The sequence below is a fragment of the Cajanus cajan genome, chromosome 10, assembly GCF_000230855.2.
Source record: "Cajanus cajan strain Asha chromosome 10, NIPB_CcT2T_4, whole genome shotgun sequence".
Taxonomy (NCBI): domain Eukaryota; kingdom Viridiplantae; phylum Streptophyta; class Magnoliopsida; order Fabales; family Fabaceae; genus Cajanus; species Cajanus cajan.
The window spans coordinates 29,156,727-29,179,294 of record NC_138526.1 but is presented as its reverse complement, the minus strand read 5'-3'; the positions used below and the strand labels follow the sequence as shown (position 1 = coordinate 29,179,294).

The window sequence follows — 22,568 nt, the reverse complement described above, 5'->3', positions numbered from 1 at the left end:
AGGAAGAGATAAACAAGATCAAGCTAAGAGAAGAAAAACTTTTGAAAAAAAATCATAAACATAAAAGCCAAAAAATTTCTTCCACTAAGAGTTCCAATGACTCTCAAAGCCAAGAAAATGATGGTAGTTTGAACATGGATGCATACTACCAACCTCATCCTAGGAGAGTCATTAAAGAACACAAAGTGAGGGAATCAAGGGTTGATCTCCCTTACTTTCATGGAAAAGAAAATGTGGATGCCTACTTGGATTAGGAGATGAAAGTGGAGCAAATCTTCACTTGTCATCAAGTAGGTGAGGAAAGAAGAGTTCCTCTAGCCACCCTAGCTTTTCAAGGACAAGCCATGCATTGGTGGACATCCTTGGAAAGAGAGAGAAGACTTCACAATGATCCTCCCATCACTTATTGGAATGAATTGAGGACTGCTATGAGAAGAAGGCACATTCCTTCTTATTATAGTAGGGAGCTTATGGATAAACTCCAAGGACTCCAACAAAAGAATATGAGTGTTGAGGAGTATAGACAAAAGATGGAGTTGTATCTCATGAGGGCTGGAATAAGGGAAGAGGAAAGATTGACCATTGCTAGGTTTTTAAGTGGTCTAAATTTTGATATAAGAGATAGAGTTGAGTTACTCCCTTATAGGGACCTTGATGATTTGGTCCAACTTTGTATAAGGGTGGAACAACAAAATTTGAGGAAAAGTTCTTTTAAAGGTAAAACTCAATCTAGCTCATATATCAAGAATGACTACAAGAGGGAGGGTCAACATGACTCTTCTACAAACTCTAGTAAGGGTCAAGAAAAAGAAATAAAAAAAGAAAATGATAAAAATAAAAATGTTGTCACTTCTAGTAGTAAAACTAGTGACATCAAATGTTTTAAATGTCTTGGGAGAGGCCATATAGCTTCTCAATGTCCAACTAAAAAGGTTATGATTTTGAGAGGACAAGACATTTATAGCAGTCATGATGAATCTAGTTCTACCACTTCAAGTGATAGTGAGACTAGTGAGGAAGATCATCCAAGTGAAAAGCTATATCCTGTTGATGGTGATCTTCTTATAATCAAAAGGCTTATTGGAAGTCAACCTTGTTCCACTTTACTATCACAAAGAGAGAACATCTTTCACACAAGATGTTTAGTTTCCGAAAGAAATTGTTCTCTTATTGTTGATAGTGGATCATGCTCTAATTGTTGTAGTACAAGGTTGGTTAACAAGTTAGCCCTTACCGCTATTCCTCACCCTCATCCTTATAAACTTCATTGGCTCAATGAAGGTGAGGAATTGGAGGTAAATCAACAAGTGAAGGTCAAGTTTTCTATAGGGGACTATAAAGACAAAGTTTTATGTGATGTGATCCCTATGGAAGCTTGTCATATTTTGCTTGGTAGGCCATGGAAATTTGATAAACACACTATACATGATGGCCTTACTAACAAAATAACCTTCACTCATAAAGATAAGGAAATTGTTTTTAATCCTTTAACACCATCCCAAGTGTTTGAGGATCAAAAGCAAATGAAAAGGAAAAGAAATAAAGAAAGGAAAGAAGGAAAAAGTGTGGATGAAGGGGACTCAACTAAAACATTTTTGAACAAGGAGAGTTATTTTATTACCAAACAAGCCTTGCAAAGAACTCTCTTTATTCATAAAAGTTTTGACTCTTATCCTAATGCTGCCACTAATGTTAAAGTTGAGAATGAGGAACAAAATCAATTTCAAACAAAGACTTCTCAACTTCGGGATATAGTGAAGAAGGAGAGGACTATTTTTAGTTTTACTCCTTATACTACTTCCTTGGAGGTGCACAAGGGAGAAAGTATTTTTGTGGTCTTAATAAAGCACCCAATTTTTGGTTTACATTGTTTGGTAGATACAACTTGTAATAATCTATATTCTATGTTTGCTTCTATGGGAAGATCTTATTCTTTTGAACTTAATATGATTCCTTCCCTACAAGACAAATATAGTTTATATGATTATAAGTATCTAGCAAACAATCAAATCCAAAATTGTTTAGGATGTTTTCTAGTAGTTTTTTCTTTATTTTTTAGGGAAAGCCTAGGTTACCATTTAGGGTACTTTAGGCAAGATATAGTAGTGTTTAAAAATCAATCTTTCCATTGTCTTAGTCATAGTGTTCTCACATTTTTAGGTTTTACTTCTAGGTTATGCTTAGAAGAGGAGCCTATTTTTAGGGAGTCTAATTTTGATAGTTTATTTTTTCTTAGGCTAGATAGAAGGACTCCTCCTAAGATTTCTGAAAGTTTCATCTCTTATCCATTGTATGTTATACATGTAGGTGTTGGGTTTTCTTCCATTCATCCTCGAGATTTGAGGACAAATCCTTTTCAAGAGGGAGGGGATGATGGAATCATGCTTTGGAGTGCAAGAGGTGACATACTCAAAGATCCAAGAGGAGTTGGCTAGACATGAAGGTTTGGGCCAGTCAGGGCCCAATGGGCCTGATGGGCCTGGGAAGGCCCAAGTTGAACTTTTCATGGGCCATATTTTGTTATAGCTATTTTCATATATTTTGTATACATCATGTTAGTATAGGTATCATATATTTTGGTCTTGTATTTTGGACCACATAGAGTAGTTTTTTGGGTTTTAGGTGTCTTGGGCTTAATTTTGGGCTTCTTGGGCTTTGGGCTTTTGATACCCAATATTGGGCTCATTCTTCTCCTTGTAATTTTTCCTATTCATTGTATTCATTAGACCATTGTATTTTGGTCATTAGATTAAGGTTTAAGGAGGTTTAGTAGTTCATTTGAATTAGGACAAATTAGGTTAAATTTAGGATGGATTTAAGTTGCATTTAGGTCACACTTTTAGCACCACCATGGCTGCACAAGTGTGACACTGAAATGCAACCCTAAATACATACTAAATTCAGCTTAATTTACATTTAGCTCTACATGACCGGTTAAGCACATGTGACACAAGGTTTGAATTCAAATTTGAATTTGAATTCAAATCTTGGCGCCAACATGTGACCTCTCATGTGGCGCCAAGTGTCTTCCTAAATTCGGTGACCTATATGTTCCCTCCTAACACATTTTGTATTCACTTTTGAACATAATAGAAATTTGTGAGCCATTGGCCGAGTTTCATCTCTCAAAAGTCTCCAACCTCTCACCTTCAAAAACCCTAGGCTAGTTGTCTACTTTCCTACTTTTTGAAGTGAGAATCCATTGATGCTTGAGCTTGGATGCTTCCCTCCTAAACTTTGGAAGAGTGTATCCGTGAGTTCATAGTTTTCAAGTGCTCTTAGTTGTGGAATCAAGTCTCCTTTGAAGAAGATCCGGCCTAAGCAATTCCATGGAGAAGAATCTCCTTCACTTCTCTTAGTTTTGCTATCATGATGCCATTTAGGTTAAAAAATGCAGGTGCCACATATCAAAGGGCCATGAATTTAATATTTCATGATTTGATAAGTAAGTTTGTACAAGTATACATTGATGATATAATCATTGGGTCGAAACGAAAGGATGATCATTTGCAGCACTTAAAACTATCTTTTGAGAGAATGAGAAAACATGGTCTAAAGATGAATCCACTAAAATGTGCTTTTGATGTTACAGCAGGTGGAGACTAAGCCTCCATCGAACAAAAAAGAACTTCAATCTCTCATGGGTAAGATAAATTTCCTTAGAAGGTTTATTTCAAATTTATCTGGTAAAACTAAGGCGTTTTCTCCTTTATTACGTTTAAAAAAGGAAGAAGAATTTCGATGGGAAGAAGAACACCAGAAGGCATTCGAAGAAATCAAAACATATTTGGCTCATCCTCTAGTAATAGCACCACCCACTAAAGGAAGAGAACTGAAATTGTATGTTTCGGCCAACGATTCGACTATTGCGGGCATTCTGGTGCAAGATGATGATAATGGCATCGAGAGAGTCATTTATTATCTAAGTATAATGTTGGTAGGAGCAGAGAGTAGATATACTCCTTTAGAGAAATTATGTTTAAGTTTATATTTTTCTTGTACAAAGTTGAAGTATTATCTTAGACCTTTTGATGTATTGGTATTTTTTCGAAGTAATGTAATTAAGTATATGTTGAGTAAACCTGTGTTACATTCTCGAATTGGAAAATGGGCACTTGCGTTAACTGAATATTCCCTAACTTTTGTTCCCCTCAAATCCACTAAGGGGCAAATAATTGCAAATTTTCTTGTGGATCACTCAAATCCAACTGGACAAGTCCATTACTTGACAACGAAACCTTGGGAGTTATATTTTTCGATGGCTCAAAATATGATTCGGGAACCGGGATAGGCTTGTTAATAATTTCTCTTGAAGGTATTCCGGCTAAGTTATCACTAAAAATAAGGAAGGGGTACTCGAATAATGAAACTGAATATCAAGCACTCATTGTTGGACTTGAAATTCTAAAGGAATTATGAGCTAGGAATATAATAGTGTGAGGAGATTCTCAGCTTGTTATCAAACAATTAACTCAGGAATATAAATGAAAAATTGATTGAATGCAAATCTCGAGCTGTTACATTATTGAATTCGTTCGATGAGGTTAAGTTACATTATTGCATCAGGATATAAAATGAGTAAGGGTTGTCTCAAATCCTTGGTTTATACAAAAATGAATTGATAGGGAATGTGGAAAGTTGTACCATCAATACCTCAGGCACTCAAGATTAGAGGAAAGAGTTGATCGAGTATCTTTAAAACCCAAATATAAAAGTCGAAAGAAAGATAAAATATCAGGCTCTCAATTATGTCATGCTAAATAACGAATTATACAAGAAAGGTTTCGATGGAATTTTATTTAAATGCCTCAAAAATCATGAAAGTTATATAGTTATGGAAGAAATACATGAGGGTATTTGTGGAGCGCATCAAGCAGGAGGAAAAATGAGATGGACCTTGTCTAGGAAAGGATATTATTGGCCAACTATGATTAAAGATTGTAGCGAATTTGCTAAAAGTTGTGAAGAATTTCAAAAACATGGGCCAATACAAAGGGTACCAGTAAGTTAATTACATTCAATTATCAAAATTTGGCCATTTCGAGGTTAGGAAATTGACCTAATAGGGCAAATCCACCCACTATCATCAAGGAATCATAAATATATAATAGTAGCTATAGACTATTTCACAAAATGGGTAGAAGCAATCCCAGTGAAAGAGGTGGGTCAAAAAGAAATTATAGACTTCATCGAGAATCATATCATAGTACGATTTGGAATACCTCAAACAATCACTACAGATCAAGGTATAGTTTTTACAGGTCAAAAAGTTACACAATATGCTCATTCAAGAGGAATTAAATTGGTGACTTTGAAACTTTATTATGCAAAGGCAAACGAACAAGTAGAGACTGCTAATAAAGTAATCATCACCTTGATTAAGAAACACATTTCAAGGAAGCCTCAAAATTGGCACGAAACTCTTGTCTAGGTATTATGGGCTTACAGAAATTCACCAAGAGGTGCTACAAAAACCACGCCATACAAGTTGTTGTATGGTCATGAGGCCATTTTACCCACAGACATTAACCTAGAATCTATTTGCATACAAAGGCAAAATGATTTGCCCATCGAAGATTATTAGAATTTGATGTATGATGAATTGAATTCATTGGATGAAGAAAGTTTGATGGCATTGCAAAATATTATTCAACAAAAAGAGAAAATTGAGAAAACATATAACAAAAGGGTTAAAGCTCAAAACTTTCGTGTCGGAGAGCTAGTATTAAAGGTAATTCTTCCCATAGATCAAAAGTCTCAACACCTAGGCAAATGTTCCTATAATTGGGAAGGCCCATTCATAATCGATCAGGTATATTCAAAAAATGCCTATGTAATTAAAGAGATAAATTCCAGATTGGCAAGCAAGGTAATCAACAGAAAATACTTGAAAAAATTCCATGAAAGATAATACTGGTAAAAGAGGCAGCAAAGTAACATAAAGTACGTAAGTCAAAATCATAGTTCTCAAATTTAATCAATATTACAGAACTTGGACTTAAAATTCCTATAAGCTTGATAGGCTTGATCTAAACTATATCTTCGAGAAGCACATTGAGTTTCCAGTCGCTTCTTGTGCTCCAAAGTCTTCGAGAGTCTCAAAGAGATCTCCTTGCCTTCATCTTTAAGACTCTTTTTTCGTTGAATGACTTCCTAACTTTGAGTTTTTAAAGTAGCTTGCTTAGCTCAAAGAGTATCAAGCTCCCTTTGCAAAACCTCGATAGATTTTTCAATATCAGCTTCTTCCTATTATAACTTCTTCAAAGTAGGAATCATTTCTTCTATGGATTTCCTGATAGAAAGCAACTCTTGTCTAAGATGCTCAAGCTTGGCACGATCGCCCTCGGTCTCTATTTCGATATGGGCCACTTCTTGAAAAGTGTTAGTCCATTTAGCACGAAGATCATGGGCAAGGGTGAAAGGCTTGATGAATTCTTGAAGCTCGAGGTGAATTTCAGGAGGAAGATCTGGGTATGCAAGCAAATCATCAACCATTTGCTCAACTTCAGTCTTAAATTCAGGAACGAGAAATGCCTGATTGGGATCCTCCACATAAGCCTCTGAACGAAACGATTCGAGCAGGGGTTGAAAATTGGCAACGGACTTTGGAGCTTTCTCGAAGGCAGATGTACCACTTGTCCAATTCTCTAGAATCTCAAAGATATTATCGACTTTAACATCGTCATTGAAGAAGCTAATCAAATCTAAATCAGTAGAAGGTATAAAAATAGGAGGAGGCATAAATGACTCAAGGTCATTCTTCTCTAGTGGGGGAAATGTAATAGGTTGAGCGGAATCTGGGGTGGCCGTGGTTTCTCCTAGCATAAGAAAGATAGGACAGGTTATAGAAATAGAAGATAAGGGAAACAAAAACTATATATGGAGAAGTTGCATCAAGTGTTAGTTCAAACAAAGGATGAGGAAGAAAAAATACTTGTGCCCAACAAAACCTTAGGTTTTACTTCAAAAGAAGGGGCATCTCCTTGGGAAGACCCACGGGGTGTGTCGACACCAATAGGAATGTTTGATTGTGGTATGTCGAGACCAATAGGAGTACCCACGTTAGTCACCTCGACATTGATAGAAGTATCCAAATATGGACTTTCAAGACAAGGAGAAATTTTTTGGGAAGTATCCACAACTTGCTCGGGTATAGATGATTCAAACTGTAAAAGGAGAGATTTTTTTTAAAAGACTAGTCATAGACATAAAAAGAACAAAAAATAAGCTTACCAGGGGTTGATCAAAAATAGGGTTAGGTTCCTTGGATAAATCTCTAGAAGAGGAGATGTCAATAACTTCAATATCCTAGAAAATAAGATGAATAGTCAGGAGAAAGTCAAAGAGGTAAAGAAATTAATAAATACTAAAACTAAAACTTCCATGTACCTCTTGACGGGAAGCAACAACAACAGAATGAGGAAAAGACTTCATGGCATCTTGTAGCAACTTCTCGGCCTTTGGGGCTTTGTCGATCTTAGTCAAGGAAGTTTGCTTTCCTTTCCCTTTGTCAAGTTTCTTCGTAGTAGAAATCTAGTGCGAGCAAAGTTAGTGAGAGGCAATTAAAGGAATAAACATCAAAGACAAAAGAATTACTGTTTTGCCATTGGAAGAATCGACTTTAGCTTTCTTTTTCTTTGGTAGTGGTTCCAACTCCTGAGAAGTGAAAACGTTTACGTGGAGTAAGGGTAAAGAATGATGAAAGAATCAAAATATTTTGAGTTCGATCTGTAGACTCAATGGGGTTACCTTAGAGCAGAGCAAAACTTTATTTGAAGCTATTTTTCGTTTCTTTGACTTGGGTCCTTGTTGCTCATCATCACTTTCCCACTGATGGGTTGTATCAGGGTGTTGACGAACTCATTGAGCAAGAGCCATTGAATTCAAGAAATAATTATTCAATTAAAGCACAAAGAAAGAAGCAAGTAAAACAAATCAAAGAAAACATCAGAGGGATGTTTTTACCCGGAGGCACAACTGTTCTATCAACCCAACAAAGTGGCCACCATTTATCTCGAGAAAAATCATGCACGGAACATCTCGCATAGGTAACTCGGTCCTTTACAGGGATACTTTTGTGCTCCAAGTAAAAGGGATCGAGAGTCTTCACCCAAGGAGGGTAAGATAAATATTTGGCTAGACCAAAATGAGCATTTGGAAGAGGGGGAATATTTTTAGGACAAATATTTTTGAAAGTAGTTTCCCCTTTTGGATTAATAACCTTTTTCATGAGCATGTTCTTTCGCACCATTTTCGTCAAAGATACGGTGGCATCGAAAATCGTTCGAGGAAAATTATTGGGTAGATAACAAACTTTAAAAAACTGTTCAAATTGGTAAATAATACTGCAATTCTTGTAAGTACCTGGAATTTTTGGACCCTGCACAGGAAAAGGAGAGTTGATCAAACGACGAAGGAAGTCTTCAATGTTGGTCCCTACGGTTAGAATCTAGAAGGGGGGGTTGAATAGATTCTATGTTAGTTTTCCTTTTCTTGTTTGCTTTCTAAATCTTTACCAAACAAATCTTGATTTAAAACAAACCTTTAAACATAAAAAGTAATTCAGAGTTATATATGCACAGCTTATCCAACAAGATTTGAATAACACAATTAATACAAGATATGTAAAGATTGAATTTATCAATTACCAAGAATCTTTAAAGTTCAGTTTCTGCAGATAATGTTTTTCTTCATACAACATTAATCAAGAAACTTATACAGAATGTAAAGAGTGTAAGAGTTAAGAAAATCATGCACCAAGATATATACTGGTTCAGCCATCCAAAGGCCTACATCCAGTTTCAGATTTAGATACACCTCTAAATCCAGTCAAATCCACTATTGATATTCTTTACATGCACCCTGCACAAGCAATATCCAATCAATGAATTTAACAAGCAAATCTTGACACCCACAAGATTAACAAACCATTTCTTGACTCCACAAGAAACATATAACCCAAGAATATTGATCCCACAATATCCTACTTGAGAAAAACCTATCTCAAGATTTCTCTTTACACAACTCTTCCAGAGATTCTCTAATCTCAAGAGTTAAAACCATTCAAACAATAACAAAAGATCAGAAACGAGTACACCTGATCGTGTAGATATGATCTTCAACAACGTAAACCAGTTTAGAATGAATTTTCTATATGAACTTCATCTTCTTGAATTGATCTTGCACACTTCTTTTTCCAAAAGTTGATTTTCAGCAGATATGTTCTTTCTTTCTTTTTCAGAAAATCTTTTTCTCTTTTGCAGTAATGTGTATTCTAAAAAAAAGTCTCTCTTGTTCGTGTAAGTATTTTTCTTTTTTCCGTGTGTGAAAATTCTCTTTTAAAAGCTTCAGTTTTAATCTTATTTAAAGACAATTTTCATGTGCAAGGAAACAGTTATTTCAGTTATATTCATAACGGAGATAATCTATTACCTGTGATGGTAATCTATTACCACGAGTTAGAATAACTGAACTAATTATTTCAGCTCCTGTTTTAATCTATTACCTAACATGGTAACCGATTAACACGATGCCAAAATAACACAAAACTCACATTTGGAACAGAGGTAATCGATTACTTTAAAGAGATAATCGATTAACACGATCCTTTTTCCTCTTGAAATCATCAGAATCAGTTTGGTAATCTATTACCACACATGGTAATCGATTATTCCAGTATCAATCAGTTTTTCAACATGAGTCAGGTAATCTATTACCAGTTCAGGTAATCTATTCCTTAACTCAGAAAATTTCTGATGTTTTCAAGTTTTCATTTAAAGTCTCAAACACTCAGTAAATTAATACTTCATGTTCTCAACAATGAATGAAATAAGAAAAATGAGTATTATGATATTTTCACCTTCATGTTAATTACTAATTTTTAACACATAACAAACAAACACATACAAGCCTAATCTTTTAAACAATCAATACATTATCCTTTTGACATAGGCTTAAAATAAAAAGCAACATGAGCAAAACATCAAAACTAAAACTTCTAGGGAACATCTTCCAGATGTAGATTCTTCAATCTTCAACAATCTCCCCCTTTTTGGTTTTGATGAGCCAAACTCTTCATGTTGACTTTCACAATCATCATGTTGTTTTGTTTCACTTGTTTGTTTGAAATTTGAACTTGAATTTGAACCTGCATATGTCTAGAACAAAAACTTCCATACAAAGCATTATGCAGTTCTATTTCCATTTCTTTCTTATACAATACATAAACAACCATATAAACATTTAATCAGTTTCTCATGAATTTCTCCCCCTGTTTGGCTTAACCAAACCAAAAAAACAGAGTAAACAGAGAAATAACATGATACTTATGCAACAAAAACAACAAGCACTTAATAAGACTTTCATCATATAAGCATTAAAAATGTTCAGAAGCATACAAATACTACAACTATTACAAACTTTAAGTCTGAAATATAAATCAAAGTATTTATGCAGAACAAATTAAAATGCAGTGCCTAAAATGTAATGCATAACTAAATTTCTTCAGGGTAGGGTATGTTCATCGCATCCAGTCGTTCAGATATAGATTCAAGACAAGCCTTCAGCTCTTGATAATCTCTTCTCTGAGTTTCTCTGATGTCATCTAGCTTTGCCAGAACAGATAGCTCAAAAGTAGAAAGAGGCTTGGGCTCTTCAGCTCCTTCCTCTTCTTCAGTTTGAACTTCAGGTTGAGACGGCTCTATAGTCTCAGCAGTAGGAACATCTTCCTTTGCTATCCAACCAGCATCTGTTTTCACTAGCTTCATCATTTTCAGAGCTCGATCCTTGATATCATGAACATCTCTGGTGACCTCTCTTGCTTCACCAGTTAAGGGAACTTTATAGAACACCAATACCTTGCTTATGAACACAGCATATGGACACTTGCAGTCCATTAACCTCCTTGTCTTTAGCATTATGTCTTCTACCACATATACCCAATCAACTTGAATGTTGTTCTTAAAAGTTGCGAGCAGTGCCATATCTTCTTCACTGATTTGTGCGTGATTGCTCCCCCTTGCTGCCAGAATCCAAACAATTACATAATGTAGGAGTCTATCTTCCACTCGTAGACCTCCAGCATTATATGTAATTTTCCTCTTTTCTTTTCTTTTGTATTCTTTATTAGCCTCCCAGGCTGAAACATCCCTCAGCATACTCATAAAAAACGTATCTTTACCTATTGAGAAATTTTTCATCTTTAATTCATTGAAGGTAGGTTTAATACCATTTCTGGTTAATCCACCAATCTTCAAAAATACATCAGCAGATAGAGTAACTTTTATTCCTTTAACTTCTGAAACCAAAGCACCATTTTCATCTCTTCCCAAATTTGAGTAAAAGACCCTAACAAGATCAGGGTAGTACAGTCCACTTAACCCAACAAATTTGCTAACTCCTTGACAAGATAACAGAGTAGGAAATGTAAAACCTTGCTCTATAAGCCAAGACGAGTAGAGTACCTTTGGAGCCACAATGTCTTTGCAAGCAAAAGACTCATTGAAAGTTTCCTCTTGAGACTTCCTTGTGAACCACGAATGAGAATATTCTTCTTCAGGTTCTGGACGAGAGGACTCTTGTTTCTTCTTTTTAGATGTACCTTGACCTTGAGTAGTAGGACGAGGGTAATCTCTGTTGGCTTTGTGCTTTACACGCTTTCCTTTGCCAAGACTTTCCATGAATGGGGCTTAGGGTTAGGTTTTGAAAGAGATTTTGAGATAGAAAAGGGAACCAGGGGTTTCGTTCGTTTTAGTTTGAAGCAAAAATGGAGAGAGTTTTGAATTAATTTGAATTCGAAACAGATTTAAAGAGGGTTTTTGAGTACTAAAAAACACAGGGGTTCGCGTCAGGTAATCGATTAACCCAGTTGGTAATCGATTATCTCGCAACTGAAACAGGGTAATTATGCAAGTGAGTGAGTGGTAATCGATTAACCCGCATGGTAATCGATTATCACAGTGGGTATGCATCAGAAATTGCATCAAAGTAGCAGAGGTAGTCGATTACTGAAAATTGATAATCGATTACTGCTGTTGATTTTTCAGCAATTTCTTCATTTCTTCCAATGGTAATCGATTAACCCGATAGGTAATCGATTATCACAGAGAAATGTGTGCAGATACAGGGCATACTGTGTTTTGTGTGATTTCCTATTATGAGTGCACATACATCAAGTTTAAACCTATAAGTGCTTAGCAATTTCATGCATATTCACACAATCATACTTTAATTATGAGATTTAGGATAGATTGAACTCACTAATGATACCAAGATTGGTTCTTAGCTTGAAAAATCTTTCCTTTGGTAGAGGCTTTGTAAAGATGTCAGCAAGTTGATCTTCTGACATTATGAATTTGATGTCACAGTCTCCTTTCTCTACATGATCTCTGATAAAGTGATGTCTAACTTCAATGTGCTTAGTTCTTGAGTGTAGAATAGGATTCCTTGAAATGTTAATTGCACTTGTGTTGTCACACTTCAGTGGTATGTGATCAATCTTCAATCCAAAGTCTTGAAGTTGATGTTTAAACCAAATTGACTGAGCACAGCAGCTTCCAGCAGCTATATACTCAGCTTCAGCAGTTGAGAGTGCTACACAAGCTTGTTTCTTGCTCTGCCACGATATGAGACATTCTCCAATCGTGTGGCACGTTCCACTTGTACTTTTCCTATCCAATTTACAACCAGCAAAATCGGAGTCAGAGTAACCAGTTAAAGATGGAGAAGTACCTTTAGGATACCACAATCCAACATTGATTGTGCCTTTCAAATACTTCAGTATTTTCTTTACAGCCTTCAGATGTGATTCCTTTGGTTTTGATTGGAATCTAGCACATACACATACATTGTACATGATGTCAGGTCTGCTAGCTGTTAGATACAGAAGAGATCCAATGATCCCTCTATACATTGATTCTTCAACATCTTTTCCTGCAATATCACTATCTAGATAACAATTAGTAGACATAGGAGTATTTGATATCTTACAATTCTCCATATCAAATTTCTTTAACAGTTCTTTGCTATATTTAGTTTGATGTAGAAAAATTCCATTTTCCATTTGTTTGACTTGTAGTCCTAGGAAGAAGCTTAATTCTCCCATCATAGACATATCAAACTCCTTCTGCATATTGGAAACAAATTCTCCACAAAGAGATTGGTTAGTTGATCCAAATATTATATCATCAACATAAATCTGAATCAGCAGAATATCTTTTGATTTTCTCTTTATGAAAAGAGTTTTATCAACATTACCTCTTTGAAAGTCATGAGTTAGTAGAAACTTACTCAGCCTTTCATACCATTTCCTTGGAGCTTGTTTCAGTCCATACAAAGCTTTCTTGAGCTTGTAAACATGCTTAGGTAATTTGCAGTCAACAAAACCAGGTGGTTGAGCTACATAAACTTCTTCATCAATTAAACCATTTAAAAATGCACTTTTCACATCCATTTGATATAGTTTGAAATCAAACACACAAGCAAATGCAAGTAAAAGCCTAACAGCTTCTAATCTAGCAACTGGAGCATATGTTTCACCAAAGTCTATACCTTCCTGTTGATTGTATCCTTTGGCTACTAATCTAGCTTTATTTTTAACTATAACACCTTCTTCATTTAGTTTGTTTCTGAAAACCCATTTTGTACCAATGATATTCATATTCTTATTGAAAGGAACTAAAATCCAAACATCATTTCTTTTGAATTGATTCAGTTCATCATGCATGGCCATTATCCAGAATTCATCTTTTAATGCATGTTCCACACATAATGGTTCAATTTGAGAAACAAATGCCATATCATCACTTAGAAGATTAAAAGAGTGTCTAGTAGAAACTCCCTTATTTATATCTCCAAGAATGTTATCCAGAGATAGATCTTTGGGTTTCCTCCATTCTTTGGGTAGTGATGTGTCTTCAGATGGTGTTTTCTGCTGTAGTTCCAGTTTTTCTTCTTCTTGTGTAATACTGTCACCTATCTCATCTTCATCATTAAGAGATTTTCCTTTTTCAAGGATGTTAGTTTCATCAAAAGTAACATGTATAGATTCTTCAACAGATAAGGTACTTTTGTTAAAGACTCTATATGCTTTGCTAATTGCAGAATATCCAATAAAAACTCCTTCATCAGCCTTAGCATCAAATTTTCCAAGAGTGTCTTTTCCATTATTCAGAACAAAACACTTACAGCCAAACACTTTAAAATGTGAAATGTCAGGCTTTCTTCCTTTGTAAAGCTCATATGGTGTTTTCTTTAAAATAGGTCTAATCAAGATTCTATTTAGAACATAGCATGCAGTGCTTACTGCATCAGCCCAAAAGTATTTTGGTAAACCATTTTCATTTAACATGGCTCTTGCTAGCTCTATTAGAGATCTATTTTTCCTCTCTACAACTCCATTTTGTTGAGGAGTTCTAGGGACAGAAAAATTGTGATTAATACCATTTTCTTCACAAAAAGTTTGAAAAGATTCATTTTGAAATTCACCACCATGATCACTTCGCAAAGATTTAATTTTCAAGTCCTTTTCATTCTGAATTCTTTTTGAAATGATTCTAAAGGCTTTAAAAGCATTGTCTTTATGGGATATAAATGCAACCCATGTGAATCTGGAGTAGTCATCAATGAGAACTAAAGCATAAGTGTTTCCACCTAGACTTTTGGTTCTTGATGGTCCAAAGAGATCCATGTGCAAAAGTTCCAGCGGTCTAGAGGTTGACATAACTTTCTTTGATTTAAAAGAAGCTCTAGTCTGCTTTCCCTTTTGACATGCATCACAAAGTCCTTGTTTAGAGAACTTGATCTTTGGAAGACCACTAACAAGATCTTTAGATGCAAGTCTATTTAACTGATCTGCATTTATATGTGCAATGCGTCTATGCCATAACCATGTTATATTATCATGTGATGTGAGACAAGAATTGGATGATGAATGCTCTAAGTCTAAGATGTATATGTTATTGACTCTTTTTCCTATAAGCAGGACTTCATTTGATTCCTTATCACAAACCATACAGCATTGATTATTAAAAGAGATATTGTAATTTTTGTCACAAAGCTGGCTAATACTAAGCAGGTTATATTTGAGACCTTCTACATACAGGACATTTTCAATGAGAGTATTGGAATTGTTACCAACACTGCCTGAGCCTAGTATTCTGCCTTTGTTGTTATCTCCATATGTTACAGATCCTCCTTCTTTTTCCTGTAATGAGATAAATTTGCTTTTATCTCCTGTCATGTGTCTTGAGCAGCCGCTGTCTAAGTACCACATTGATTGCTTTGCTCTCAAGCACACCTGCAACACAAGTTATTTAATTTGATTTTGGTACCCAATGGATCTTGGGTCCTGGAGAATCAGTGAGTACATAATCTAATTTCTTAATCCATTTATATTTTCCACTAGGAATGCCAAATTTCCTTATCATGCATCTGTAGTAGTTATGACCAGATTTCATACAATAGTTACATGAGTGGGAATTAATGGATTTCATAACATTAACATTCTGTTTTTCTTTATCCTTTGCTTTTAATGCAGCATACAATGTTTCACAGTTCTCACATGGTGACTTTAGTTTAGAGATATCTGAAAGTAGTTTCCTGTTATCATTCTCTAAATCAGAAATTTTATCTCTCATGTGTGTCATTTTCTTTTTGTAAACATTATTTGATTTTTCTAATTTCTTTGCTTCAGCATACAGTTCAGCAAATGCATTTTGCAATTCATCATACGAGTCAATAGATGAGTCAGAATCATATACCTCATAATCTGAATTATGTTTGGTCATGAGACAGAGATTTGCTTCCTGATCCTCATCACTATCACTTGAAGTTGTTGAGGCATTCTCTTCCCATGCTATGTATGCTTTCTTTTTCTTTGATCTGAACTTTTGTTTCGTCTCCTCATTCTTTTTCAGGCTTGGACAGTCAGCTCTCATGTGTCCAGCTTTTCCACATTCAAAACATTTGAACTTTGGAGATGAGTTTTCATTCTTCTTGAAGGATTTCTTCTGACTGGAGAATCTCTTATTGTTGTTCTTCCTTCTCATGAATTTTCTGAAATTCTTCACCATTAGATTTAATTCTTCTTGTTCAGAACTTTCATTGCTGCTATCCTCTTCATCACTTGAGGATTCTTTTACCTTTAAGGCCAGACCTTTTTCCTTTTTATCTTTTTGTTCTTCATCAGCAATCCTTGACAGATCCATCTCATATTCTCTTAGCTTTCCAAATAACTCAGCACTTGTCATCTGAGCTAAGTTCTTTGACTCTGTAATTGCTGTGACAGTTGGTTGCCATCTTCTGTTTAGTGACTTCAGGATTTTGACATTTACTTCTTCTTCCACGAAGTCTTTCCCTAATCCTTTTAGGTGATTTATTATGTGAATGAACCTCTTTTGCATATCCATGACAGTTTCACCTTGATTCATTCTGAAGGTTTCATATTCCTGAATGAGTGTGTTCTTTCTAGCTCTTCTCACTTCTGGAGTTCCTTCATGTGTTACTTGGATTAAATCCCAAGCTTCCTTTGCTGTAGAACAAGCTGAAATTCTAAAAAATTCATCAGAATTTAGTGCAGAATGTATGATATTTAAAGCTTTTGTATCATTCTCTGCTCTTCTAATTTCACTTTGATCCCAGCTATCATATGGTTTCTCAATTTCTTTTCCTCCCTCTATCTTAGTGGGTATTTTGTAATCTGTGATTACAGCCTGCCAAATATTTCTATGAACAGATTCCATGAAAATTTTCATTCTAACTTTCCAAAAGGGATAGTTATCTCCACAAAACAATGGGGGTCTGTTTATAGAAGCACCTTCAGCAAACGGTAATTGATTACCAGCCATCTAACCTTTCTAAAGATCTAGTCTTGAATGTTTTACAAGATACAGCTCTGGTACCAATTGTTGGTCCCTACGGTTAGAATCTAGAAGGGGGGGTTGAATAGATTCTATGTTAGTTTTCCTTTTCTTGTTTGCTTTCTAAATCTTTACCAAACAAATCTTGATTTAAAACAAACCTTTAAACATAAAAAGTAATTCAGAGTTATATATGCACAGCTTATCCAACAAGATTTGAATAACACAATTAATACAAGATATGTAAAGATTGAATTTATCAATTACCAAGAATCTTTAAAGTTCAGTTTCTGCAGATAATGTTTTTCTTCATACAACATTAATCAAGAAACTTATACAGAATGTAAAGAGTGTAAGAGTTAAGAAAATCATGCACCAAGATATATACTGGTTCAGCCATCCAAAGGCCTACATCCAGTTTCAGATTTAGATACACCTCTAAATCCAGTCAAATCCACTATTGATATTCTTTACATGCACCCTGCACAAGCAATATCCAATCAATGAATTTAACAAGCAAATCTTGACACCCACAAGATTAACAAACCATTTCTTGACTCCACAAGAAACATATAACACAAGAATATTGATCCCACAATATCCTACTTGAGAAAAACCTATCTCAAGATTTCTCTTTACACAACTCTTCCAGAGATTCTCTAATCTCAAGAGTTAAAACCATTCAAACAATAACAAAAGATCAGAAACGAGTACACCTGATCGTGTAGATATGATCTTCAACAACGTAAACCAGTTTAGAATGAATTTTCTATATGAACTTCATCTTCTTGAATTGATCTTGCACACTTCTTTTTCCAAAAGTTGATTTTCAGCAGATATGTTCTTTCTTTCTTTTTCAGAAAATCTTTTTCTCTTTTGCAGTAATGTGTATTCTAAAAAAAAGTCTCTCTTGTTCGTGTAAGTATTTTTCTTTTTTCCGTGTGTGAAAATTCTCTTTTAAAAGCTTCAGTTTTAATCTTATTTAAAGACAATTTTCATGTGCAAGGAAACAGTTATTTCAGTTATATTCATAACGGAGATAATCTATTACCTGTGATGGTAATCTATTACCACGAGTTAGAATAACTGAACTAATTATTTCAGCTCCTGTTTTAATCTATTACCTAACATGGTAACCGATTAACACGATGCCAAAATAACACAAAACTCACATTTGGAACAGAGGTAATCGATTACTTTAAAGAGATAATCGATTAACACGATCATTTTTCCTCTTGAAATCATCAGAATCAGTTTGGTAATCTATTACCACACATGGTAATCGATTATTCCAGTATCAATCAGTTTTTCAACATGAGTCAGGTAATCTATTACCAGTTCAGGTAATCTATTCCTTAACTCAGAAAATTTCTGATGTTTTCAAGTTTTCATTTAAAGTCTCAAACACTCAGTAAATTAATACTTCATGTTCTCAACAATGAATGAAATAAGAAAAATGAGTATTATGATATTTTCACCTTCATGTTAATTACTAATTTTTAACACATAACAAACAAACACATACAAGCCTAATCTTTTAAACAATCAATACATTATCCTTTTGACATAGGCTTAAAATAAAAAGCAACATGAGCAAAACATCAAAACTAAAACTTCTAGGGAACATCTTCCAGATGTAGATTCTTCAATCTTCAACATTCAAATGAAAAAATCTTATCAGTATAACATTTGAACCACCAAGTTAGGAAACATTTCGATACTAAGAAAGAAGGAGAAAAGGTGGAAGGAGTAAGAAGGAGGCGTTTCTCTGGAGTCAAGATCAACTTGATAACTATATCATAATCCTTTTTTTCGACATAAATGTCAGAATCTATTTTTTCTTTTCGACGAAGAGGTAGGGGTTTCATTTGATATAAGCCAAATTGTCTTACGAAGAGTTGCGACTGGTAGGGATAAATGCGCACATCTTTTTGCTTAATTCCCGAAAAGATAACATCCCATGACAAGAATCCAAACCAAATCTCTGTCATCTCTTGAGAAATATGCCCCACTTGGTTTTGGTTTTGTAACCAGGCAGGACCCACTAGATTAGGGAGAATAAAAGGAGCAAGATCTTCTGAGAACCCCTCGAAGCTAAGAATAGTCTTTATATACTTGGCAAAGTTATCTATAGATTGTTTTCGAGGAGTCAAGGTTGCCAATCGAGCCCCTTCGAGATTATAGGTAATTGAAGTTCGAAGGGGGGCTAAGTTAAGTTTCTTCTCGAAAATAGCATTAAGCCACAATTGGAGAAGCCAAAGAAGACTATAATGGTTCCTAGCACCAGTTTCTCGAAACAAGCTTTCTGAAGCCTCATGCAAGCATGTATATAAAAAGGCCAACAACAATTTACTAAGACAAATCTTCTTTCCGCAAATGTAAACATTGAGCAAGGGTGTAATAGTACTTTGGTACTTGGATGGAAGGAGTGCAGAAGACACAAGTTGATAACCAATAAAGTAGAAAAGTGATTTGTTCTGAGTCAGATACAGGCTCACCCGCTTGGCCATGATGAGCGTTGATAAAAGCCAGATATGTCTTCTTGTCCTAGACAATCGAAAGATCTTTAGACGAAATTTCCTCCTCAAAGGCCTCACTTGAATCCTTCAATACATCAACCCCCCACATAGAATTTGAGCTTCCTCTCATACGAGTATTGTGCATAATGCTATCACCGTACTTAGATAAGAGAATTCTGCCCACATTGACTCTGGTTGCTGAAAAAGTCCCCAACGCCACTTAGCTAATAGTGCCTCATTAAAAGCATCCAGCTTCTTAATTCCTAGACCTCCTTCCTTCTTAGGTCGACAAATTTTCTCCCAAGATACCCATGCCATTTTCTTCTCACCCCATAGAAAGTTACGCTGAATAGTTGTCAGTTGCTTGGTGACCATCTTAGGCATTCTATAGAATGACATAATGTATAATGGAAAGGAGGTCAGCACCGAATTTATCAAGCAAATCCTTCCCGTCATGGACAATGTCGATGCTCTCCAAGACGATAACTTTTTTTTAAAACTCGAGACCACAGGCCGCCAAGTTCTACTTCTTCTTGGGTTGGCCCCAATAGGTATGCCTAGATATACAAATGGAATGTTGGACAACTTGCAATGTAATATCTATGCAAAGGAAATTAAGGTCTCTCCCCACGCTAATAGCTCCTAAACAGCTCTTGTAAAAGTTAACTTTAAGACCACTTGCCAATTCAAAACCCCGCAATATTACCTTCAAGGTCCTCACTTTTTCCATCGATGCTTCGCCCACAAAGATTGTATCATCTGCATATTTGAGGATGTTAACTAATTCACCTTTTGATCCCACTTTAACACCTCTGAACAAACCTGAATTCGAAGCTTCTATAACCAGGCCAGTAAGTCCCTCTACAAACAAAACAAACAGGGAAGGGGCTAGCGGATCCCCTTGCCTAATCCCTTTTTGCATGGAAAATTCAATTGTAGGCTTTCCATTAACCAGAACTGACATGGAAGAGGTTCTTAAGCACTCACCAATCCAACCTATCCACTTATCTTGAAACCCAAAGTGCCTTAGCATATATAACACAAAGCTCTATGAAACTGAATCATACGCCTTCTCAAAATCAACCTTGAAGTACATGCATGACTTCTTTTTTCGCCTAACCTCATCAAGCGTCTCATTAAGAACCATAGCGCCTTGTAATAATCCCCTTCCTTCCACAAAGCCCATCTGCCTCTCATTGACTTATAAATAAGAAAGCACTACTTTGAGTCTAAGTGCTAGAATCTTTGCGAGTATCTTATACATACATCCTATCAAAGAAATAGGCCTATACTCATTCAGACTTTGCGGTGTATCAACCTTGGGAATCAGAGAAATAAAAGAGGAGTTGGTCCCTTGAGGTAATTTGCTATTATCATGAAACTGTTGGACAAAGAGCACCAAGTCCCTTTTCATTATGTCCCAAAATTCCTTGATAAACTTGAAGTTTATGCCATCTGGCAATATCTATTATTTTTCTTCATTTTCTCTTTCCATCACTCGTTATACCCACACTACTCTTTCCTTTCCTGTATTTTATTTACTAATTAGAGATTGATATCTACCAATTTTTTTCTAATGAATGTTCCAAGTTGAACAGTTGGTCTCAGAAAGGACATTACCACTCTACTTCAAATTAAAAATGCTATCTCTCTTATTTTCTGGGTAGGTAGTGTAGGTCAGGAAATATGGGAATTTTGAAATCATTTTGAAATTGCAATCTGCATGCCATTTTTCTAGTCTCCCCTCGTATTGGACCATTTTGAAAGAGAAAAACAAACGAAGAAATATTGTACTATAACTTAAAAAGGGAACACAAAAGTAAAAGAAAAATCGAGCAAGGTAACATACATGCTTATACTTCACATTATACAACTTATTAATAGGTTGTAAGCAGAGTTACTCATTCTCTCGTACTTCATGCGGAATTTCCAGATCAAGACACAGAGAATGTAATTCCGGAGACAAGACTTAATAGAAGTACTACTAAGTATAAAAATATGAAAATAAAAGCCCGCCATAATTAACATATCATCCTTTAACTTTGTGTTTTCTTGAAATAAAAACATGGAACAGCCACAGCGGATACTCAAAAGTATAGTGAATTCTTCACTTTGCCAATGATCCAAGCTCATGGCTCGAAGTTCTCTTGTTCATCTTCAAACTCCTCCTGGTTCTGGTTACCTGTGTTGTTGTGCCAGTTTTCAGTGTTCACTCCTCTGGATGACTCACCATAGTATGTTGGATTGTTCGTCTCTTTCTCCGCGTTAACGTCATAAAAATACTTTCCACCCAAAAACCTGGTGTCACTCATCCCTTGCTTCTCACCATTATACCTGTTATCAGAAACATTGTTGTTGTGAAAATACCTGTTGTTGTTGTAGTAGTATTTATCATTGGCAGCATAATTGTTGTAGTACTTGTTGTTGTATCCTTCTTGAGTATACTTGGTGTCACTTAACTCATATTGGTTACCCCCATAAGCATCCTTGTTGTAAAACTTCTTGTTGTAGGCATCATTGTTGTAGTACTTGTTTTTGGGGTTGGGGTATTTGGTGGGGTCCTCAAACTGAGCCTTGTAGGGGTGGTAAGAAGTGGGAGTGGGGGTGTTGGAAGGAAGTTCATTGGACTCATCATGACCATATAGGCCATAGCTGTTTTCAGTCTCAGGAATGAAAGCTGGTTGTGGTTCAGGCTTGTTTATTTCTGGTGCTTCTTTGTTGGGAAGTTCAGTCTCTTTGACATTGTTGTTGTTGTTGAAATGGGTGACCTTGCTAAAGAACTGGCTGTCTCTTGCAGTGATATGAAGAGGCAACACAAGGGTAGTGAGGAAAAGGAAAGAAATGTAGTTTGATAAGGGAGCCATAAGATGGATAAATGATCTATACTGATGAGAACCTGTGTTTGCCTTGCTATATCTTTATATAGAGCTCCTTAAACCTTTACTTTGCTCTCTCCTTAAAATTTTTTCCCCCACTTATTAGGTGTAAATGGGATGAGGTTGGATGCTTGTGGTCCCTCCAAAAGAAAATCTGGCTTGTTAAAAATAATTGAAAAATATTAAAAATCATAAAAATATGTATATTAACTAAACACTATAAAATTTTGTAAATTCCACTTTGAATCATAAAAGTTTTAATAAATTTTAACTACAAATATAAATATAAGAGTTTAATAAATATATAGTTTATAGTC

The 22,568-nt window shown here is 35.4% G+C and overlaps 1 protein-coding gene and 1 long non-coding RNA gene across 2 annotated transcripts; both read right to left on the bottom strand.

The window, feature by feature from the left end:
• Positions 1-6,551: 6,551 nt before the first annotated feature.
• LOC109792827 (uncharacterized) lies at positions 6,552-8,387 on the bottom strand. Its single transcript, XR_014430034.1, has 3 exons — positions 7,750-8,387; positions 7,234-7,533; positions 6,552-7,166 (listed from the first exon to the last, which is right to left on the bottom strand). It is a non-coding gene; the product is annotated as an uncharacterized LOC109792827 (long non-coding RNA).
• Positions 8,388-21,195: 12,808 nt separating this feature from the next.
• On the bottom strand, positions 21,196-22,285 carry LOC109793198 (protein E6). The gene has a single exon (XM_020352663.3). The coding sequence runs from the start codon at positions 22,237-22,239 to the stop codon at positions 21,505-21,507; it is 735 nt and encodes a 244-aa protein (XP_020208252.2). The 5' UTR covers positions 22,240-22,285; the 3' UTR covers positions 21,196-21,504.
• Between the last annotated feature and the right edge of the window lie 283 nt (positions 22,286-22,568).